Genomic DNA, 19,029 nt, shown 5'->3' on the forward strand with positions numbered 1-19,029 from the left:
TGCTCTGGCTGCTGGCAAAGACTTGCCCCAAACCCACCCAGACTAGAGGGAGGCCCAGGAGCGGAGAGGGAGCAGGGGAGGAGGGAGGCGGGAGCTCCACAGCCCTCCCACCACCAGGATCCAGCTGCTCCCACAGGGCAGCCTGGGTCCAGGCCTCTGGCTCCTCCCTGCTGGACTGGCCCCGAAGCCCCAGCCAGGCCCCCTCGGAGACGACACCTGTCCAACCCCAGGGCTGGCGGCGCAGACAGTGAGGCTGGACAGGATGAGACTGGGGGCTGCGGGAGCAGGACCCCCGCCCACCACGGCCAAGGGTGGGGTCAGTGCATCTGGGTTCCCGAGGCCCGAGCCCACGCCCTTCAGCGTCTTGGTGTTAATTACAGAGACCCAAATAAAGTTGTCACTCAATTAACTCAGCTTTTTAAACAAGTCTGTTTATTGAAAGGATCTGAAAATAGTAGTAAGTCTTTCAACATTTAACAAATTTTCAAGATATTAACAATATGAAACACTAAGAATTTACTTCAAAAAATCCAGTTTCCTAGATGGTTCCACATCACGCTTTAGGCCTTGGTTAACACCTGCTTTACTGTCTGAACGAGGGGCCCGAGGCCTCCCTTCCGGACCTAAATCCGGGAATGTCGGCCCCTCTGCCGGCAGGAGGCCAGCCGAGCCTGGGGCTCACAGGCAGCTGGGGTGGACAGCACTGGACAGACACCCACACGGACGTCAGACTCATCCAGATGCATGGCCCCGGACGCCCTTCTCTCAGCAAGTGGCCTCCAACAGGGCGACACGCAGACCCCGCCTGTCACTCCAGAAGTGAGTCCAAGAGAGGACAGGCGTCCGCCCTTCCGCTCTCACCAATTTAACAGGTGAAAATGCAACTCAGAGACAAGTCAAGTTACTCCAAAACAGAGGCCGTATTATTTGGAGGCCCGTCAGGACAGTAACCAGGGGCCAAGGCCACGTGCACCCTGAGCCGGGTCCCCCCAGACTCCACACGGCCCCAGGGGTGCACACGCCCCACGCCAGCCGAGGGAGGCGCGAGGGCTGGAATGGCGGGGGCTCCCCTGCAACCAAGACCCGTGGGGGAAGCAAGAGCAGGTCAACATGAAACGTCACCACCAGCACCTTCCTGACCTTGTCCCCATGTCTCCGCAGTCACCCGGCTCTCATGGATAGCCAGCCACGCGGGCGGGACAGGATGGTCCCAGCACATAGGACACAGTGCAGACAGTGGAACGCAGCTCCACTTCACGACAGTGCAAACCCTCTTTCCTCTGAAATCTCAGTGTGTACAACAAAATCTGTATGTGAGCACTTTCACAAAGTGTAAGAGAATCTCTAAAAAGTAGACACAGGATTGAAAACGTCTTCCCGGGCGCGGACGTGCCCTGCTTCACGAGGAATGTGTGCCGTCTGACCCTCCCCCAGAGACTGCCAGGCCCAGCCAGCACCTGTCACACGTGGTGGGGGGGGGGAGCAGACAAGGCCTTGGGACCAAGGTAGGAGGGTCTGGGCAGGCTCAGTGCAGACCCCGAGGGGATGGAGGGGACCCATCCACCCCACGAACCACCCACCAACTGCTCTTCACAGAAGTGACCCTCTGGTGGCTTGAGGGGAAAGTCGTGGTGGGTAAAGGAAGATTTTGGCTATGAGACATTTATTTTCAATAGCAAAGGACAGGCCATCCATTCTGATCCCCTCTGAATTTCAATAGACTGATTTATGGAAGTTTTCTGACAGGGAATTACAAAGAGCCCACCCGGCTCGGCCGTCCCTGCCCAGAGACGGGCTCTGACCGAACCAGGGTGGGTGCGCACAGGCTGACCTCAGAGCCCCAGCCGCTGCTCGCTTGCTTGCTTAGAAATGCAGAAAAGAAGTCAGATTTAAAACATTAAAAACGGCTGATCTGGTCGACAGAAGGCAGGTTCTAGGCCCTTCCTCTGGCCACAGGCAGGGCGATGTGGCGCCTGCTTGGGCACTGGGCAGGGGCCTGCTCGCGGAGCGCATGTTCAGGCTGGCCCGTCCCGGGCGGGACAGAGCGCAGGCCTAGCTTCCTGCCCCCTGCTCTCCGTCCTCCTCCCCGTCTTCGTCTTCCGTGAAGTGGGCCTGTTTCTTCCGCACGTTCCAGTGCAGACACTGTGCCAGGCTCTCAAACCAGTCGCTCACAGGGTCCCGGACGCAGATGGAGGGGAGCGGGTAGCAAGAGGTAGTGATGCTGATGCTGAGGGAGGGGACAGGACGACACGGCCCCTCCAGCGCCCGCCGCCACCTTGCTCTGCCCGCCCACTGGCTGCGAAGCCTGGCCCTGGGTCCTCTAGTGTGTGTGGGGGGGTGTCGGGGTGGGCAACTTGCCACTTTCCAGTCTGGCCCTGAGGACAACCAGAGGCTGGCGGCTCAGTGGTAACCCCCAGGACAGAACCACAGACCCCCTCAGCCCACCCAGGTCCATGCAGGGACCCCAAGGGGTGGGGCTGCTGGAGAACGAGGGCACAGGTCTGCGATGTGCTCACACGAGGCTGGGACGGGCCCTCCAGGCTCTCGGTGACAGTGCTCTGCCTACAGGCCCCCGCCCCTCATGCCCTGCCCTAGCTCCATGGCCCACACACCTGTCTCCATGGCGGATCTCTTGTCTCTTGCGTCCATCAAAGGACACCCACGCGGTGTTCCTTGCTTCTGGTGACAGCATGATCTGAAGGGTCAAGAGGGACAGGTTTGGGCTCACCTGCGTGCAGCTGAATGCCTCGGAACCAACCTTGGGGCGGCACTGTCCAGGAGGGGCCCACCAGGTGCCCAGGTCAGCTCCAGGCTATGAGAGCACTAACTCCCATTGGGCTGACACCAGCCCTGGGTGTGGAGGAAGGATGTCCATCCAGGCCCAGAGTTCCCAACTATCTACCCTCTGCTGGGGACACGGGGCTGGCATCTGGCTCTAGGCCTCCGAGCTCTCTGTGTCCCGCCAAGGCTCGCACCAGGGACCCGCGCGTCTGCGGCGCCTGGCATGGGCAACACCAGGGTAGAGAAGAGAGAGATGTGGCCAAGCAGTGGGGGCCAGTCAGCTGCCAGGATGGGGCCCTGGGGGGGACATGCCGGGCAGTGTCACTCCTCACCCCGCCCCCACCCAACACAGATGGCCCCACCCACTCAGGTCAGAAGCCCTGCTTGAGGGGCCAGCTCAGCTTTCAGTGCCCCACTGCCCCCCACTCCACTGTCTCAGCAGCAAGTGCCAGGTGCACAGAGACCAGGACAGCACTGAGGGTCCCAGCCAAGGCCCCAGCCCACAGGGTGGAGGGTGTGCTGTGACCTTGAGCTCGACGCCTGCAGGGACTACGATGGGCCGGAAGGACAGCGAGTGCGGGCAGATGGGGGTGATCATGATAGCTGGGACGTTGGGGTGGATCATGGAGGCACCAGCCGCAGCCGCATACGCCGTGCTGCCCGTCGGGGTGGAGACGATCACACCTGAAGGACAGGCTGCAGGGTCACTCTTGTGGTCACTCTCGCGGTCACTCTGATGCAGCGCCCCCATCCCCAAGGCAGGCCTGATGCCCACCTACCATCGCCCTGCACTGTGGTGATGAGGTGCCCATCCAGGTAGACGTCCACGTTGGACAGGTAGGAGGAGGGGCCTCTGTCGATCACGACCTCGTTCAGGACCTGGGGTGAGGCCACTGCAGACTAAGGGGCCGGGCGGCACCTCCCCAGTGGGCCTGCCCCCGACCTCAGCACCCGTGCTGGTCCTGGGCTCTCTGTAAACCCTGAAAGGGGGGGCCGGGGGCAGGGGGCGGGGCCCGGAGTCCAGGGGGGACGCGCCCTCTGACCTGGTACTGCATGACCTGCTTCCCGACCTCCGCGTCCAGGGCCGCGGCCAGCACCCCATTCTCGCTGATCCCGTTGGGGATGGCCACCTTCTTCCCCCTCAGCTCCTTCACGACCCTGACCTTCAGCCGGCTCCGAAGAACGACAGCTGCGTTCCCTGGGGGCCGGCAGGGGCCACGCCAGGGAGGTCAGCAGGGCTGGGCAGTGGTGCCACAGGAAGAGAGCCCCCCTTTCTTCTCCCACATTGAGAGCAACACTGTGCCTTCTGCAAAGACCAACCCGCGCACAGTACTGGACGTGGACGGCAGCCTGGCCTGTGGCAGCTCGGGCTTCTCACAGTTAGCAGAAACGTCCGAACCACTCAGAATCTAGAAATCTCTGAGTCCGGAGACATTTCAGCGCTGCTCTCTCTGCATCATCAAACCCCCAGCCAAGAAGGAAGGCAGCCCCGTGCACTCCAGCACACTGCGACTCACCCTGGATCACCTGGGAGACCTGGGACTGGAAGCTCTCGAAGCCGAAGGGGGTCAGGAAGCCCAGGGAGCCCAGGTGGAACGCCATGACCGGGGGCACGCTGCCCTGCGGGCCGGCGCGGCAGGTCACTCAGCGGGCCAGCTCCGCCAATGGCCACCCGCGCTACCCCAGCACTGAGGCACCTGCGCCCCGACAGTCCTGGGCAGGGGCGAGGCTGACTCGGGAGGTCCGCGGGACGTTGGGGCAGGGCAGGAGGAACAGCAGGGTGAGAGCTGACAGGGCTAACTGGGCCCCTGGCCCTGAGGGCAGGAAGGAGGTGGCAAGGGCGGGATGAGCAGAACTGCTCTGACACATGGAGACCACGCCCAGGGGTTCTGGGAAGGCGGCAGGCCGGACAGAGACGGACAGCAGGCAGGTGAGGACCTGCAGGCAGCGGAGGGCGGCGGCTGCGAGGAGGCGGGGCGCCCCCGAGACCCCCTCACTCCTGTTCTTTCCCAGGGGCTAACTCTGCGGCATTCCAGCCTTGCCGGTTCACACCACACCTGGTGCCGAGGCCCCGGTCCACACTGCCTGCCGGGCCTGAGCCCCGTGCCCCGAACCCCCAGATGGCACGCCCACTTCCAGGCCGCTCTCTGGGGCCACCGTGCCTGAGCGACTTGCACACCTCGGCCAGGTCTCCCTAGGGCTCCTGCCTTGCTGAGAGTAGGGGTGGGTTCCGAATGACCCCACCGCCTCCTGTGCTGACCCTCACTGTCCGTGGCCTCCACAGGGGCCCCCCCCCACGCCCTAGACAGTCAGCCTGTAGCTAAACCCTTGCCCACCCCCAGGACAGTCTCCCCACCACTGCCGTCTTCCCAGCCCAGCCCAGGCCTGGCCGCCGTTCTCTGGACGAGGCGGACGTGCCTGGCCTGCCACAGCCCCCAGGTGCTCAGACAGCAGGCGCAGCCCTTGCTGTCGCTTGTCAACTTGCTCTGCTGCCAAGTGAAGAAATTCAGAGCAGGGACCTCCTCCCTGCTCCTCACGCGGCGCCAGGACCACCACCTGGAGACCCACCTGGAAGAGCGAGGAGGCGTAAAGCAGGGTCCCATCTCCTCCCAGGCAGATGATGAAGTCGATCTGATTAGAAATGTCATCATAATCTAGAAAATACAACAGCAGACACCAGAACAGCGTCAAGCAGCCCCAACTTGCACAGCCACCCACGCCAGGCAGGAGGCTCCCGCCAGGCTGGGAGCGCCCGGGGGACGACTTGCCTTCCCTGAAGGTGCAGAACCTCCTCTTCACTGGCCCGAAGCGGTCGTCGTTCACGATGGCTGGGTCCTCCAGCACCTTCTTCTCCACGTACACGACCATGTTGTTCTCCTGGGAGGGACAGGCCAGTGACACCGGGTCAGAGGGTGCTGGTCCCCTGCGAAGCTGCCTCTTAGCATTTTACGACAAGAGGGGAGCGAGCCCTCTGTTGTGGCCGGCAAACTGCCGTCTGCCTGCTCACGTTGTGTTTCTAGGGTCCCAGAGGCTCTGTGGTGCTCGGGTACAGACGCTGCGCTCCTGGAGGGAGTCTCCTGCCTCTACAGCGCTGGAGTCAGAGCCTCGGAGCTGGGCTAGGAGCTGGCTGCGTCCCGTGACCCCCCAGGTGGGCCCCGCCACCCACCTCCATCAGGTGCACACAGAGCTCCTTGAACGGCTGGAGCAGGCTGGCGTCCCGGATCTTCTTGATGACCAGGACGCTCTTCGGGGGCTTGTTCCACGTCAGCCGCTGGCTGGCAGGGTCCTGGATGTGCCTTGGAGAGGAAAGGAGCGTGCACCGTCTCAGCCCCGTGCGAGCGCTGCGCCATGGTGTGAGCGACTCAGCCGCCCCCGAACTTCTGTGGCAAGCAAGCTCCCGTTCACAAGTCAGCAGCAGGGCCCGGGGCAGCGAGACCCCGCGTGGCCACCACGGCGGGAGCGACACCTCATGCCTGTCCCAAGCACAGGAAGCATAGCGCCGAGCGACCCTGGTGTGAACTCGGGTCTCTGGGCAGCCACGCTGTGTCCCTGCAGGTTCCTCTGTCACAAACGCACCCTCTTGGGCATCCAACGTGGGGAGGCTGGGAGGGGGGCAGTATACAGGAAATTTCTGGACCTTCCCCTCCCAACACAAAACTGCTCAATAATTTTTATTAAAAAAAAAAAAAAGGGCCTCCCTGAAAACAAAAGCCCACATCCCGTGGCACTCTGTGGCTGACGTGGTCTGTGGGCAGCAGGTCGTCCCTGAGGGGCAGGGGTGTCCCCTCCCCCAAGGCCAGGCCCCCCAGTATGACTCTGACAGCTGTGCGCATCCTGGGAGACGCCCCGCCGGCCGCGGATGAGCTGGCACATGTGTGGAGAGGCGGACGGAGGGGCCGGCTCCGCGGTCAGCACGCACCTCAGCCTGTTGGGAAACAGTCCTGCAAAGGGCAGTGTGGCCGGCGGAGACTCCCTTCTGGACTCAAGCTCCCCAGTCGGCCTAGGGCCAGCGCCTCCCTGAACACCCACCGGCCTGCAAGCAACTTCCAAAACCACCACTCAAACCATGAAGGAGCGGCGGGCATCCAGCTGCTGCTGACTGCCCAGCACTCACCCCTTCCAGGCGTTTCTGCGAGGGGGGCGGCGCTCAGGCCCCTTCAGGTCACACTCGTGCTCAGGGGGCTGGGGCCGCCCGCTCAGCATTGCAGTTCTGCTCAGCCAAGGCGGGGAGGGCTGCGCAAAGCAGCCCCCAGACCCACCCGCACCGGCACCACAAACTCACTTCTAATCCTCAAAACTGAAAACAAAACCTGGAGTAAAGTGACTTGTTCCAGGTTCCACAAAAGGACGGGGCCGAAAGTGCCTCCTCAAATCAAGTCACACAAACCAAGCTGGAGTCGACCTTCTTATCGTTTACACCGTCCTCCAGTCTGACCACCACTCAAATCAGAGTCCTCAGGGTCCCCTGGAGCAGCAAAGAGCTTGGACTCGGCCACCCCGCTCCACGGAGGCTGGCCACAAGCTCTGCCCAGAGCTGCCGGGAGGTCAGGACACGCCCCAGGCAGCCCCAGGCGGGCACTGGGCCGCGGAACCGGCTTGGCCCTGGGGGAGGAGCTCACAGGACGGGCGGGCCCTCAGACTTTGCCCCTCTGCCTGGCTCGTGGCCCCTCCGGCCCTGAGACTCTTCTGTGCCCAGCCAGAGCCACCAGGTGCCATCGGCTTGGTCTTGGGCACCCACTGGTCACTCGATGTCCTGTTGGGTTACTGCAAGCACAGACGCGGACCCCTCCTTGGCACAGAGGCTCTGGGCGGCAGACTAGGAGGGCAGGGACGCCTGACTGCTCAGCAGGGGACCCATCTGAGTCGCCACCGCGTCGGCCGAAGGCGTCAGATACTGGCAATTCCACACGTTTCAACATAAGAGGAAATACGTGTTCACGGTAAATTGTAAACAATAAAGTAGGAAGTCAGTCTCTTGTAATCAACTCCTCTACAACGTTTACTTCTGAACTTCGGGGGAGAAGGCAGGTTGAGCACACGGGAACCCTGTCCCGTCAGCCAGTGTTGGGAAGTGGCGAGGACGAGGCAGGGACACAGAGTCCCGGCCTCTCAGGGACGACAGCCATGCAGGCAGTGCCGGCAGACACAGCTGCTCACCCCTCAGCCCCAGAGGCACTTCTGAGGGAACTGCCCCTCTGCTGGGAGCACCCCACCCAACCCAATTCAGATGTGGCCGAGACCCCAGCCAAGGCTCATGGGGCCCCAACACCCCCGTCTGCCCCAGTGACTGTGGGCTGAGCTGGGAGCAGATGACGCTGATCGAGGCTGGACGGTGAGGGGCCACCCAGGGCGGCGCTTAAGCTGACAGGAGCGGCAAGGATGGGGCAGCACCGCCGAGAGCAGCAGCTGCAGGGAGGGGTGAGGCTGGGTGTGGACCTGGTTACCAGTGTGGCCGCTGTGCAGAGCGCAGAGCGCGGGCGCCGGGGGCCGCCGTGGACAGGCAGGGGTCTGCGGACAGAGGGGACCCACCCGCATAGGCAGCAGTAACTACACCATGGCCAGCACCCAGAACGGGCAGAGGCACTAGGACCAGTTACTTCAGGTGCCTGGGCCGCGCTCGGGGTCGCTGGGATTCACACACCACAGCACCAGGCGGCCCGGGGGGTGTGGGCAGCACTGCCGTCTCCTGCGCTGCCCGCAGACTGGCAGACGGCCAAGAGAGCAAGGACCCCGAAAGGTTAGTCCCAGAAGCACACCTGAGCCAGGGGGGGAGTAGAGCTCAGTGGTAGAGTGTGTGCCTAGCATGCGCGAGGTCCTGGGTTCAGCGCCCGGTGCCTCCATTAAAAATAAATAAATAAATAAATAAAATCTAATTATCCTCCTCCCTGAAATTAAAAAAGTTAAAAAGTACACCTGAGCCCTGGGCCCCGACCCGTTCAGAATGTGAAGGAGGGGCCACCGCCAGGCTCCACCCAGGCCTGGGGCTTGAGGCAAGACTGCCTCAGCTGGGTCCCACGGCGCCAGCTCAGCCAGGTTAGCATCCTCTCCCACGAGGCAGACCCGGCGGAGCAGTGCAGAGAGTCTGCAGCTCTCTGGGACCATCAAACACCAGGTGGCAGACGCCACACTGAGGGAGAAGGGTGAGTGTTAAAGCGTCCAGTGAAATAACCCCACCTTCTTAGTTTTCACATAGTGTCTCACCTGGCCCCAGGTGGCCAGGGCCCCGCGTCTCGGAAACGCAGAGCTTACAAGCGCTGCACCTGTGAGGCGGGTTATCTCACAAACAACTCAGATGTTCAAAAACCCTAATTAACGCCTCTGCTTTTTAATAATTAAGACAAACACTTGAGCCTTCAAATGTGTTACTATGAAATATGTCATCTTCCCCTAGAATTTTTACTGTGAAAAGCGGAAGTAACTCTAAATATCTTACCCAAAGCCCTGCCGTGCCCATGGAGCAGACCCCCATTCACTTTCTCAAAGGTGCTGGAGGCCCTGAGCTCAGCGGGAGTCAGTGAAGTTGCCTCATGACCTCTGGTGGACTCAGAAGCCACGTGACACATGACTTCCCATTCCAAGTGTCAGAACCTCCCACAGCACAGCGATCCCAGGACAAGCCCCAGAAGACTTACATGATGGTCTGGGGGTTCTGCAGCACGCAGGCCTTTGGTCCAAAAGTGGTCACTGGGCACGGCCCGTGCAGAGAGCGTGTCCTCCTGTGGGGAGAGGGCACGCAGTGCAAGCTGTCAGACGGGGGCACAGACTGTCGGACTGGCACCAGTAACGCCGTCATCTGCCCACCATCCAAATGCAGGTCCTGGTGACTCCATCCTGACCCGCAGAGCGGCCCAGGAGTGCCACATGCCGTCCACGCAGCGGCAGAAGGAGCACAGCCTGGGGTACATCCAGAAACACTCCTTAGAACAAGGACCCTAAGCCAGAGCAGGTGCCCGGGGCCCAGCCCAGAAACAGGGAGCACACCCCCGGGAATAGCCTGGGAATCGGAATTCTTGTCTTGGCAAGTCAATCTGAGGGCAAGTCCTTGGGTCAATACTTGAGAATTAAGACCTTAGCAATCATCCCTAAGTATCTAAATTAAAATTCTAACAGAAATGCTCACTCTGAGTTGCACGTATGGCCCAACATTTCCAATAATTAAGAGTGACGCAGCCACAATCAAATCACACCACAAAGGGTGCTGTGGCCAGCACGTGTCAGGGGGCCCCGCTCGGTGGCCCCGTCCTCTCCTTGAGGACCTAGCACCACCCTGGCAGGGGCCACGGGAACGATGTGGACACTATCCATCCCCCAGTGGCAGGGTGGTGGTTTGTCACCCCCACACAAAATGTCAGTTCCAATGGCCTTTTTCTGCACCAAAAACACCGGCACAAAGAGGGCCAAATGGAGACAGCAAACTTGCTTTTGTCTCTACCTGCCTATCTCACGGTTCAGCAAAATCTTCAAATCCCAATGCAGACAAAACAGGTTTTCTACTGTCTTGTGAAGGGCAGTCACCCCCAGGAGAGTCACGGGGTCAGGTCAAGGCCCCTCTTGTGGGCTCTTGAGAATCTGCAGGAACTGGGGCCTTTGGGAACTGAAAGATCTTTGGAAATGCCATTCAGAGCAAATTACTCCAAGTCGGCATTTACATACAACCCTCGAGACCAGCTTCGGCTGGGCCCGCCCATCCCACCCTCATAGACGCAAGGCCACCTCTGACCTGCTGCCACCACGCCGGGTTCAACATGCCCTGAAAGGGGCATAAGCGCCAAATCCTGCAGAGGCCACCCTGGGCCGACTGCCGGGACCCCGCAGCAGCACGCCTCACCTACCCCCACCCGGGGATCAAGGGGCGCGGCCTCCACGCACCAAGCCCCCCGTGGCCCCTACAGACGGACGCCCGGGCCCACACGCGAGGCGGCGCGGTTCCGACAATTCAGATGTTCAATGCCCCAGAGGCGGGCACCCGGCTCCCACAGGGTGAGTGAGCACTGCTCCTTCTGGAGCCTTAGTGATGCCAACACCAGGCGGCCACACTCAGCCCAATGCCAGCCCTTCACCAGGTGGACCAGATGGCGGCACCTGCGGGCACCACCCACACAGCTCACCCGTCCCAAGTGAGAGGGGAGGAGTGTCCTCTGCGGGGGTGCCCTCTGGGGGGAAGGTAACCTCCGGGGGGGGTGTCCTTTGAGGGAGGTGCTCTCTGGCGGGGTGTCGCAGCGAGCGCACCCCTCTCCCACATGTGTGAGCGCCAACACAGGCACCAGAGGCCTCGTACCTGAACTCCCTGGTGCTCGCCAGGGCGGGCGAGGCCGACAGGCTGCGGGACTTGGCCCGCCCCCGGATGGGGTGGCCGAGCCCCCAGTCCTCGTCCCCATGGCATGCGGAGCAGCGGTAGGAGGCCGCATCTGCACTCAGCTCCTTACTCTCGTTGACTTTTTCTTGTTCCATTTCCGTGGCTGATGAATGAGGACTTCGGCCTGAGAAGTCCGGGTGCCTTAATGTAATAAAGTAAACAAGGTAAATATGTACACACAAAATAGTGGACACACGCATGCGCCTGCTGTCAGGAAAGACGGCTGAAGGCAACTCGCTAAAAGGACTTTCAAAATGGTCTGTGCCAATGAACATATGTATGTTCACGTGTAACTGAAAAACTGTGCTCTACCCTGGAATTTGACACAACACTGTAAAATGACTACGACTCACTAAAAAAGTGTTAAAAAAAAAAAAAAAGAAAATGGTCTGTTTCCCCCTCAAGACACTTAAGGACTCAGGAATCCACCTGTGGTTTTTAGCAACGAGTAGAGCTGAAAGTCCAAGCGTAAGAGAAGACGGTCACAGCTTACCTGGGAGGGAGGAAGTCACAGCCAGGCGGTCTCAGATACCTCTCGGGCAGAAACTCCGCGTGAGTGTGCCTGGTGAGACCGGCCGGCGGCACGCACCACCTCCCAGCCTTAACATGAAGCAGGAAGAGACAGAAGCACAAGCAAAGCAACCCTCCCACCACCTGGGACGGTCTGAACTCGTCCCGACCAGCTCGGGGCCAAGAAGGGCATCCAACCCAACACGACAGTCCCCGGCAAGGTCAGAACAATGTGAGCGTGAGACCCGAGTCTGGCCCCTCACCCCTGCCCACTGAGCAGTGCTGACATCGCTGAGGTATGAGAGTAACGAGCTAAGGTTTAAGTCGCACGTGAAAGAGGAGCAGCGTTTGGAGAAAAACGACAGTCGCTGAACCAGCTCAGACTGAGGGTTAAAGAACTACACTCACTGAAAAACTCGGACCAAAAGGTCACTTCCCAGGAAAACGGCCGACTAACAAGAGGGACGGCAGTGCCGCTCCCTCCTCGGGAGGCGAGCAGAGTGGGCCTCCTCGCAGGGAGACCCAGCAGGGCGACCTCACCACCTCGACAGGGAAGGGAACAGGGCCGTCCCGGCAGAGCCTGCAGCACACGCGGGACGCAGACCCAGCACTAGAGGGGCCACGGGGGAGGCAGGGGGAGGCCTGAAGGAACGTGTGGGAACCACAGACAAGCTGCGGCCTCAAGACCAGGTCACAGTGATGGCGTCCCTGAACCCCCCCTCCCCCCGGCCGCACTTTACAATCACCTAAGGAGCTTTGGAAAAGACTGATTCCTGAGCTTGACCCAGACCAAAGGCACCAGCGGCTTTCAAAGCCCACGAGGCAATTGCGGGTTTAGCCAGGGATGACGGGGCTGCCCCAGTGGGTCAACACCCTCCTAGCTCGGGAAACACCGACGTTTCGTCCAAATAGATGAAAAGTTAAAATGAAAACCAGAACCTACAAAGACTTGTCTGATATAACCAGTCCTACCTGACTCTGTCCCTGAGGCCACAGCCAGTGCAACAAGGCAAGAAGCTGAAAAACAGCACACAGACAGAGGAGGAGCAGGGAGGACCACTTGCGGGTGACAGGGCTGGCTGCGCAGAAAATAATGTGGAGCCGACAAGAGCGACTGTCACAAGTGAGTTTATCGGGAAGGTTGCAGGAGACTAAGTGAACATACAACAATCAGCTGTGTTTCCACACTAGCAACGGCAGTAAGAAACTGACGTTTAAAACCCCATCTACAGCAGCATGAAGTCCAGCACATGCAAGGGTACAGCTGGAACGCAGCGCCTCCTCCCAGCCGTGAGGCGGGCAAGTCTGGTGTGCGACGGGCCCCGCGACAGCCTCAGAGGACAGAACCGACGTGTGTATCTGGAAGGTGCTGACAGAGCGGACCGTGAAGTTTCTCACAGGAAAACAAACCTCTAACTACACTGCAGGGACAGACGCCAACCAGGCTTACTCTGGTAATCATTCCACAACGTTTGAAAAACAGAATCCCAGCGTTTCATGTAAATAATACGTAACTAACATTGTGTGTCAACTGTACCTCAATAAGAAGTGTAAGCCCTGTACACTGAGACGGCCAAACACTGCCGGCAGAGCTTAGAGGAAACAAGTAAATGGAAACACGTCCACGTTTGCAGACGGGAGGACACAGTGTTGCTAAGGTCTTAGTGCTCCCCAGAGTGACCGCCAGATTCTACCCAAACCCAGCAAACAAAATCCTGCCCTTTCGATAGGAAATGACAAGCTGATTCTAAAATGAACGTGGAAATTTAAAGGACCTAGAATAGCTAAAAAAAAAAAAAAGACTGAAAAAACAATGTTGGAGGACTAACACTACCTGATTTCGTGACTTGTCGTGAAGCTACAGTAACCAGATGAGGTGGCGCCCATGTGAAGGTCAACACAAGGTCGAGGGAGCTGAAACCTCGCACACGTTCAGTCGGTGGGTTTTCAACAGAGGGGTCTCACCGGGGAGGGCGACCTTTCCAAACAGCTCCAGGAAGACTCGACAGCCACGTCTGAAAGAATGAAGCTAAACTCTTTTCTCACATAAGATGCAAAGAGCAACTCAAAATGGATTACAGACCTAAGTGTAAGGCTCAAAACCATAAAACTTTTAGAAGAAAGCACTGGAGAAAATCTCAGCGGCCTTGGGTTTGGTGAGTCTTAAATGGGACACACAGAACACAGACTTCAGAACTCGAAAAACTGAACTTCAGTACAATTAAAATCTTTCACTCTTCGTAAGACACTTAAGAAAATGAAATTACAAGCGGTAGACCAACAAAACACATTTACTAAATGTATGTGTGACAAAGGAATTGCTTCCAGAAAATATGAAGATTTCTTAAAACCTGGTAAGAAAACAACCCAGCTAAAACATGGGCAAAGACCCCACGTTCGGCAAACAGGCAGGCGGAGAGGCGCCCCGCAGCGCGCCACGAGGGGACGCCAGCTCACAGCACAGGCGGGCCCCCACCCCACCAGGGCAGCCGGCGCCAGTTCCCCCAGAGCCAGTCTGCAAGTTTAATGCGGTTTCTATAAAGACCCCAGCCAGCTTTCTTGTAAGTAGGGACACGCTTACTCTAAAACGTGTATGGGAGGGAAAGGAGAGCGAAGACGGTGTGTGAGAAGCCGGATGAGGGGCGAGTCCCCTCTGAGACGCGATCGAGGCGGCGGGGCGGGGGGCCAGAAGCAGAGCCACGCAGACACAGCCCACTGCCTCTGGCAGGTGGGCGCAGGCAAGTCAAGGAAGGCAGGAGCATCCTTCCAAGGGCGGTGCTGGACCCGCTTCGCCCCCAGGCAAGAAGGGAACTTGGCCTCACCTTCACACCTGAGGCAAAAATTAACTTAAAATGGGTCCAAATGGCTTAAGTTAAACATAAGACAAACTATAACTTTTTTTAATCCTTTTGCTTTTTGTTCAGGAGGGGACATAATGAGGTTATTTATCTATTTATTTATAAATAACGGAGGCACTGGGGACTGAACCCAGGACCTTGTGCATGCTAAGCACACGCTCTACCACCGAGCTACACCCTCCCCCTCCAAACATAAACTATAACTTTTATTAGAAAACAGGAGAAAGTTTTGGGTACCTATGACTAAAGAGAATGTTTTGTACATGATATAAAAAGCACAGTTTGTAAGAGATTTTAAAAAATCGATAAACTAGGCTTCGTTGAAATTAGAGATGTGCTCTGTGGAAGACCCTGTTAAGAGGATAAACAGCAAGCTACAGACTGGGAGAAAATGTTTTCAAACTAGTTATCCAACAGAGGATTTGTATCTGTAACATATAAATAACTCTCAAAATGCAACAGTGAAAAGCCAAACCGTCTGACTGTTAGAAGAGGAGCTGACCGCAGAGGATGTGCGGAGACGAGCGGGAGGAGGCTCCACGCCACCCCCACCCCAGAAGGGGATTAAAATCCCAACGTGGCGTCCCTGCACACATCAGAACGGCTCAAACAATTAAACGCTAGAGAGGCTGCCGGGAAGCGCCCTCTCCCACACTCCAGAAAGGTTAGGGTTAGGGTTAGGGCCTACAGTTTCTTACGCACAGCCCAGCCACTGCATTTATCCCAGAGAAATAACTGCTGTTCACAGAAAAACCTGCACATGAACGCTCACAGCTTTGCAACAGCCCAAAACTGCAGAGGGCGCAAACGTCTCCCAGCTGGTGAACGGGGCAGCGAACTGCGACTGGTCCCACAACAAAGCGGCACCCACAGCAGGCGGGGCGCTCTCAGGGCCTCCGTGCAAACCAGGCCAGTCCCAGGCGGTAACGTAACGAACGCTCCCATGTATACAACCTTCTCCCAATGACAAAATTAGGGAGAGGCGGAGAGCGGTGGTTGCCAGCAGTGTGAGGAGGCCTGGGGTGGGGGCTCCTTGGCACAAGGGGACAGCTGCGAGCCTGCACTGTGGTGGGGGTCATACAGATGTGCACAGGGTGACACTGGAGAGGAGCACACACATGTGGAAACTGCTTTAGTCTGAGGAAGGGGTGCATGTGGTGGCGGGACTCTTCCAATGCTGGCTTCCGGGGTTCTGTATTACCGCACACTCGCCCCGGAGGTAACACTCGGGGTTTGGGGCACAGGGGTTTCTCTATCACTTTAACAACTTTCTGTGAGTCCATAATTATTTCAAAGCAAACAATTAATTTTTAAAAAAAGAATAAACCAATCAAAATCACAAAAAGCAAATGTATTTAAAAATTGTCTATTACAAATTATCCAGGAGCTGTCAATCTTTAGTTACAAAGACTAATTTAATGACTAAGTAGTAAAGTAACTTACAAAAACATCACATTAAATATTAAAAACCAGCTTTTAAAATTTATCTCCACAGCATATTTTTTGACTATGGCAAATCAGGACGCACATTTAATTGAAGTTTATTTGCTATGTCAACTGCTTTAAAAGGATGAAATTCTAACTCCATCCAAGTTCATTAAAGTTCCCGACAGCACTAGTCTAGTTGTGAAAACCTTCTGCATTGGGGGGTTTTATGAGTACAAAAGCGCTGAAGCGTTCTAATGAAGCATTCAGAGATAAACACCTGCCCAAAGGGGCAGTGAGACACGGTGGCGCCAGGAGGTAAAATATAAACATAACACTATGACGTCCAGTGCGAGCTCTCAACAGGTATTTGGGGAAAAATGGAAAGAAAAAGGAAAGTTCATTTGGTGACGGATATGGAACTGTTCAACGTGACTTCTTAACACTGAGTTGAAACAAAGTACCTTGTAAATCTCCCTTCTCCTCTCGCATCAATAAATGATGCGAAATGCCAGCAAGGATGTGATAAAACCAGGCGCACACACCGGCAGCTTCTGAACCGAGGCAGACCTTTTGGAAAGTTCTACGGCAAGTGCACCAAAAGCCAGACTGGGGGCCATATAAAGGAACAGCGCTAGAGACCAAAGTGGGCTGTGGCTGCCGCCCCTCCTTGGGCAGACAGGAAAACAGGGTCTGCGCAGTTCTGAACGAAGCCAGGTAACACCCTGTCTGGCTGCACACCGCACACCTCCAGGCCACCTTCACCAACTTCCCCTGAATGCTTTCCACCAACTGTCTAAACACCTGTTTGCCTGTTCCCACCTGTTAAACTCAGGAGCAGGCAGTCCACTGTGAGTCAGGAGATACTGCAAATGGTCAGCGAGCAGCACAGACCACAGCTGGGGAATCCTGCAGTTTACAGGCTGGCCTAGTGCCTGTCAACAGGTGTGAAGCCCGGCAGACACGGAGTGCGCCACGGGCTCCGACGGCTGTAACATCCCTGCCCATAGGGAAGCCCTGATTCCAGGTAAAGGTGTGCGGACACCAAACCCCACAAAGAACCACCTGCCCCTTCCTTCTGCAGCTTAAACGGTCCTTTGCTCAGGCGCTGATCAGGCGGCCGGCGGTTTCCGGATTTGCTTACGGGGCCCCTCCCCTCCCGGCTACCTCCCCAGGGAGGCCCTCGATCACCGCTTCGTGCCGGTAGCGAAGCCCACCTGCAAGTTCAGGGAGGACAACCAGGAGCACCGGAGGCCCCTCCAGGGAGCCTGTGTCCGCGCCTCCCGGCGCCCGTCCCTGTCCCTGTCCCTGTCCCTGTCCGCAGTCCCCGCGGGAGCAAAGGTCATGGCCGGAGGACTCTGGGCGAGGCCGCAGCGGAGGACCGGGAGCGAGTCCGCGCAGGGCGCCGTCCAGGACGTGAAAACGACAGGGCTCCGGCCCGGGGCGCACCCACGACGGGCCGGTCCCCCGACGAGGACCCGAGTGCGCCAGACAAGGGGGCAAAATGACCAGGGACTTGGACCGGACCCCTGCGAGGCCCCGCCACCGGCTCGGGGGCGTCGGGAATGCGCTTCCGGAGGACGTGGACCCCTAACTGACCGCCCCGCGTGAGGGCCGAACCCTCCAAGCTGCCCCACAGCGCGGACTCGGGGGGCGAGGTCCGGCCGCCCGGACACTTGCAGGGAGGCCCGGGTCGGGGGTCGGCTGGCTGGCCGGCCGGCGCCTCCCGGCGTCCACGCCCGCGCGGTGGGCAGGGCAGCCCTCGGTCCCCCGCCCCCGGCCCTCCGACCCCAGCCAGCCCGCTGGGCCGAGGAGCCGAGCACTCACCGTTCGCGGCCGCGGGCGCCTGCGGGGCCGTTCCCACGCTGGGCCGAGCCCGCGGGCGCCGCCGCCCCGCCGCCACTCGCCGTCGCTAGCCGGCTCCCGGCGCCGCAGCCGCCCCCTGCCCCATGGCCGCCCCCAGACCACGGCCGCCCGCCCCGCGGCGCCGGCCCGCAGAGCAGCAATGCCGCCACGCCGCCAGTACGCACGCGCGCCCGGCCCGCCCCGCGCACGCGCCCCACCCGCACTAACACCGCGCATGCCCTCGGCGGCCTGCGCATGCGCCCCGCACACGTGGCGGGGGAACCCGCCCCGCCGGGGCTGGGGGCGGGGCGGGGGCGGAGGCCTGGGGGCGGGGCTGGGACGGCCCTGGGGGAAGGGCGAGAGGGCGGGCGCGGGGCCTCGGCCGCCCCCACCCCGGCGGCGGCCCAGAGAGGACGACGCCTGGTCGCCACTCACCCCGCAGCCTCGGAGGCACGGTCACCAGCCTGGCCTCCCCGCCTGGCGCCCTTCCCGCCCTCCCCCTCTCCCACGCGGGCCAGGTGGGCTGACTGCGGCCCCTGCGAGTGGGGACACCGCCCGCCGAGGGCTCCGTAACTGCCAGTGTGTGGCTCTGCTTACAAGGAGTATGTTCTGGGAACCAAAACTCGGTGGGAGCTGCGACAGAACCCCGCCCGTCGGCTGCCGGCCCCGCTGGAGGGAGCGGCCTGACCCGGCCATCGTGGGCCTCGCCCGGCCCATGCAGCCTGGCCGGTCCTAGCACACCGCCTGTCCCCGAGGGGCTCTGGGCCTGGGTCTCAGTGGGGCCCGCCGAGGGTGGGCTGCCAACTGTTCTCCACCCCCGCTCCAGCCCCGCACTGGAGGACCTGGGGAGGAGGGAGGAAGGCGGCCAAGGTGGATCTAAGCACCCCGCCCCGGCTCAGACACCTTGCGTCCTCCCTAGGCGTGCTGAATTGACGGGTTACCCACCACCAGTGCACAGAGTCGTGTCCCAGTCGTGTGCCCCGCTCCTGGGACGCGTCTGTGAATAAGCTGACGCTGGGTCACTGTAGATGAGCCACGGCAACGTGGGGCGGGAGCTCTGTAACCTGCCTGGCTCTCCAAGTACTAGCCGTGTTCTTTTCCACACCCGGGTCTCCTGGACGTACAGCGGAACCCAGCCCCTCTGTGGACTGGGGTCCTCTGCAGCATTCTGGCCTCCAGGTCTCCCCAGCCCCATACCTGCTGTTGACAGTCGTCTTCTCCGGCCGGGACTCCTGGCCCTGTGTTCAGCGACCT

General features: G+C 59.4%; 1 protein-coding gene across 8 annotated transcripts; it reads right to left on the reverse strand.

The window, feature by feature from the left end:
- Positions 1–410: 410 nt before the first annotated feature.
- Positions 411–18,047, reverse strand: NADK (NAD kinase). 8 transcript variants are annotated; one of them, XM_032494950.1, is made up of 13 exons: positions 17,758–18,047; positions 11,060–11,278; positions 9,414–9,497; positions 5,948–6,077; positions 5,550–5,658; positions 5,350–5,435; positions 4,299–4,401; positions 3,825–3,979; positions 3,561–3,660; positions 3,308–3,477; positions 2,903–3,078; positions 2,613–2,695; positions 411–2,227 (listed from the first exon to the last, which is right to left on the reverse strand). In XM_032494950.1, the coding sequence occupies exons 1-13, from the start codon at positions 18,030–18,032 to the stop codon at positions 2,169–2,171; spliced, it is 1,749 nt and encodes a 582-aa protein (XP_032350841.1). In that variant the 5' UTR covers positions 18,033–18,047; the 3' UTR covers positions 411–2,168. The 8 variants fall into 8 exon arrangements, with proteins under 8 accessions (XP_032350841.1, XP_032350843.1, XP_032350842.1 ...); XM_032494952.1 differs by lacking the exon at positions 2,903–3,078 and having other exon boundaries at positions 3,308–3,465; XM_032494951.1 differs by lacking the exon at positions 2,903–3,078.
- Between the last annotated feature and the right edge of the window lie 982 nt (positions 18,048–19,029).

This window comes from Camelus ferus, chromosome 13, assembly GCF_009834535.1.
Source record: "Camelus ferus isolate YT-003-E chromosome 13, BCGSAC_Cfer_1.0, whole genome shotgun sequence".
In the NCBI taxonomy this organism is placed as follows: Eukaryota; Metazoa; Chordata; class Mammalia; order Artiodactyla; family Camelidae; genus Camelus; species Camelus ferus.

Bases quoted from the DNA above. Each gene is read 5' to 3' on its own strand.
- NADK (XM_032494950.1), bottom strand. From the start codon at position 18,032: ATGCGCAGGCCGCCGAGGGCATGCGCGGTGTTAGTGCGGGTGGGGCGC. The intron at 5,436-5,549 runs GCAAGTCGTCCC...TGTATTTTCTAG, and splicing joins GTTCTGCACCTTCAGGGAAG to ATTATGATGACATTTCTAAT. The intron at 2,228-2,612 runs GTGTGTGGGCCA...CCCCTCCCTCAG, and splicing joins GAGATCCGCCATGGAGACAG to CATCAGCATCACTACCTCTT.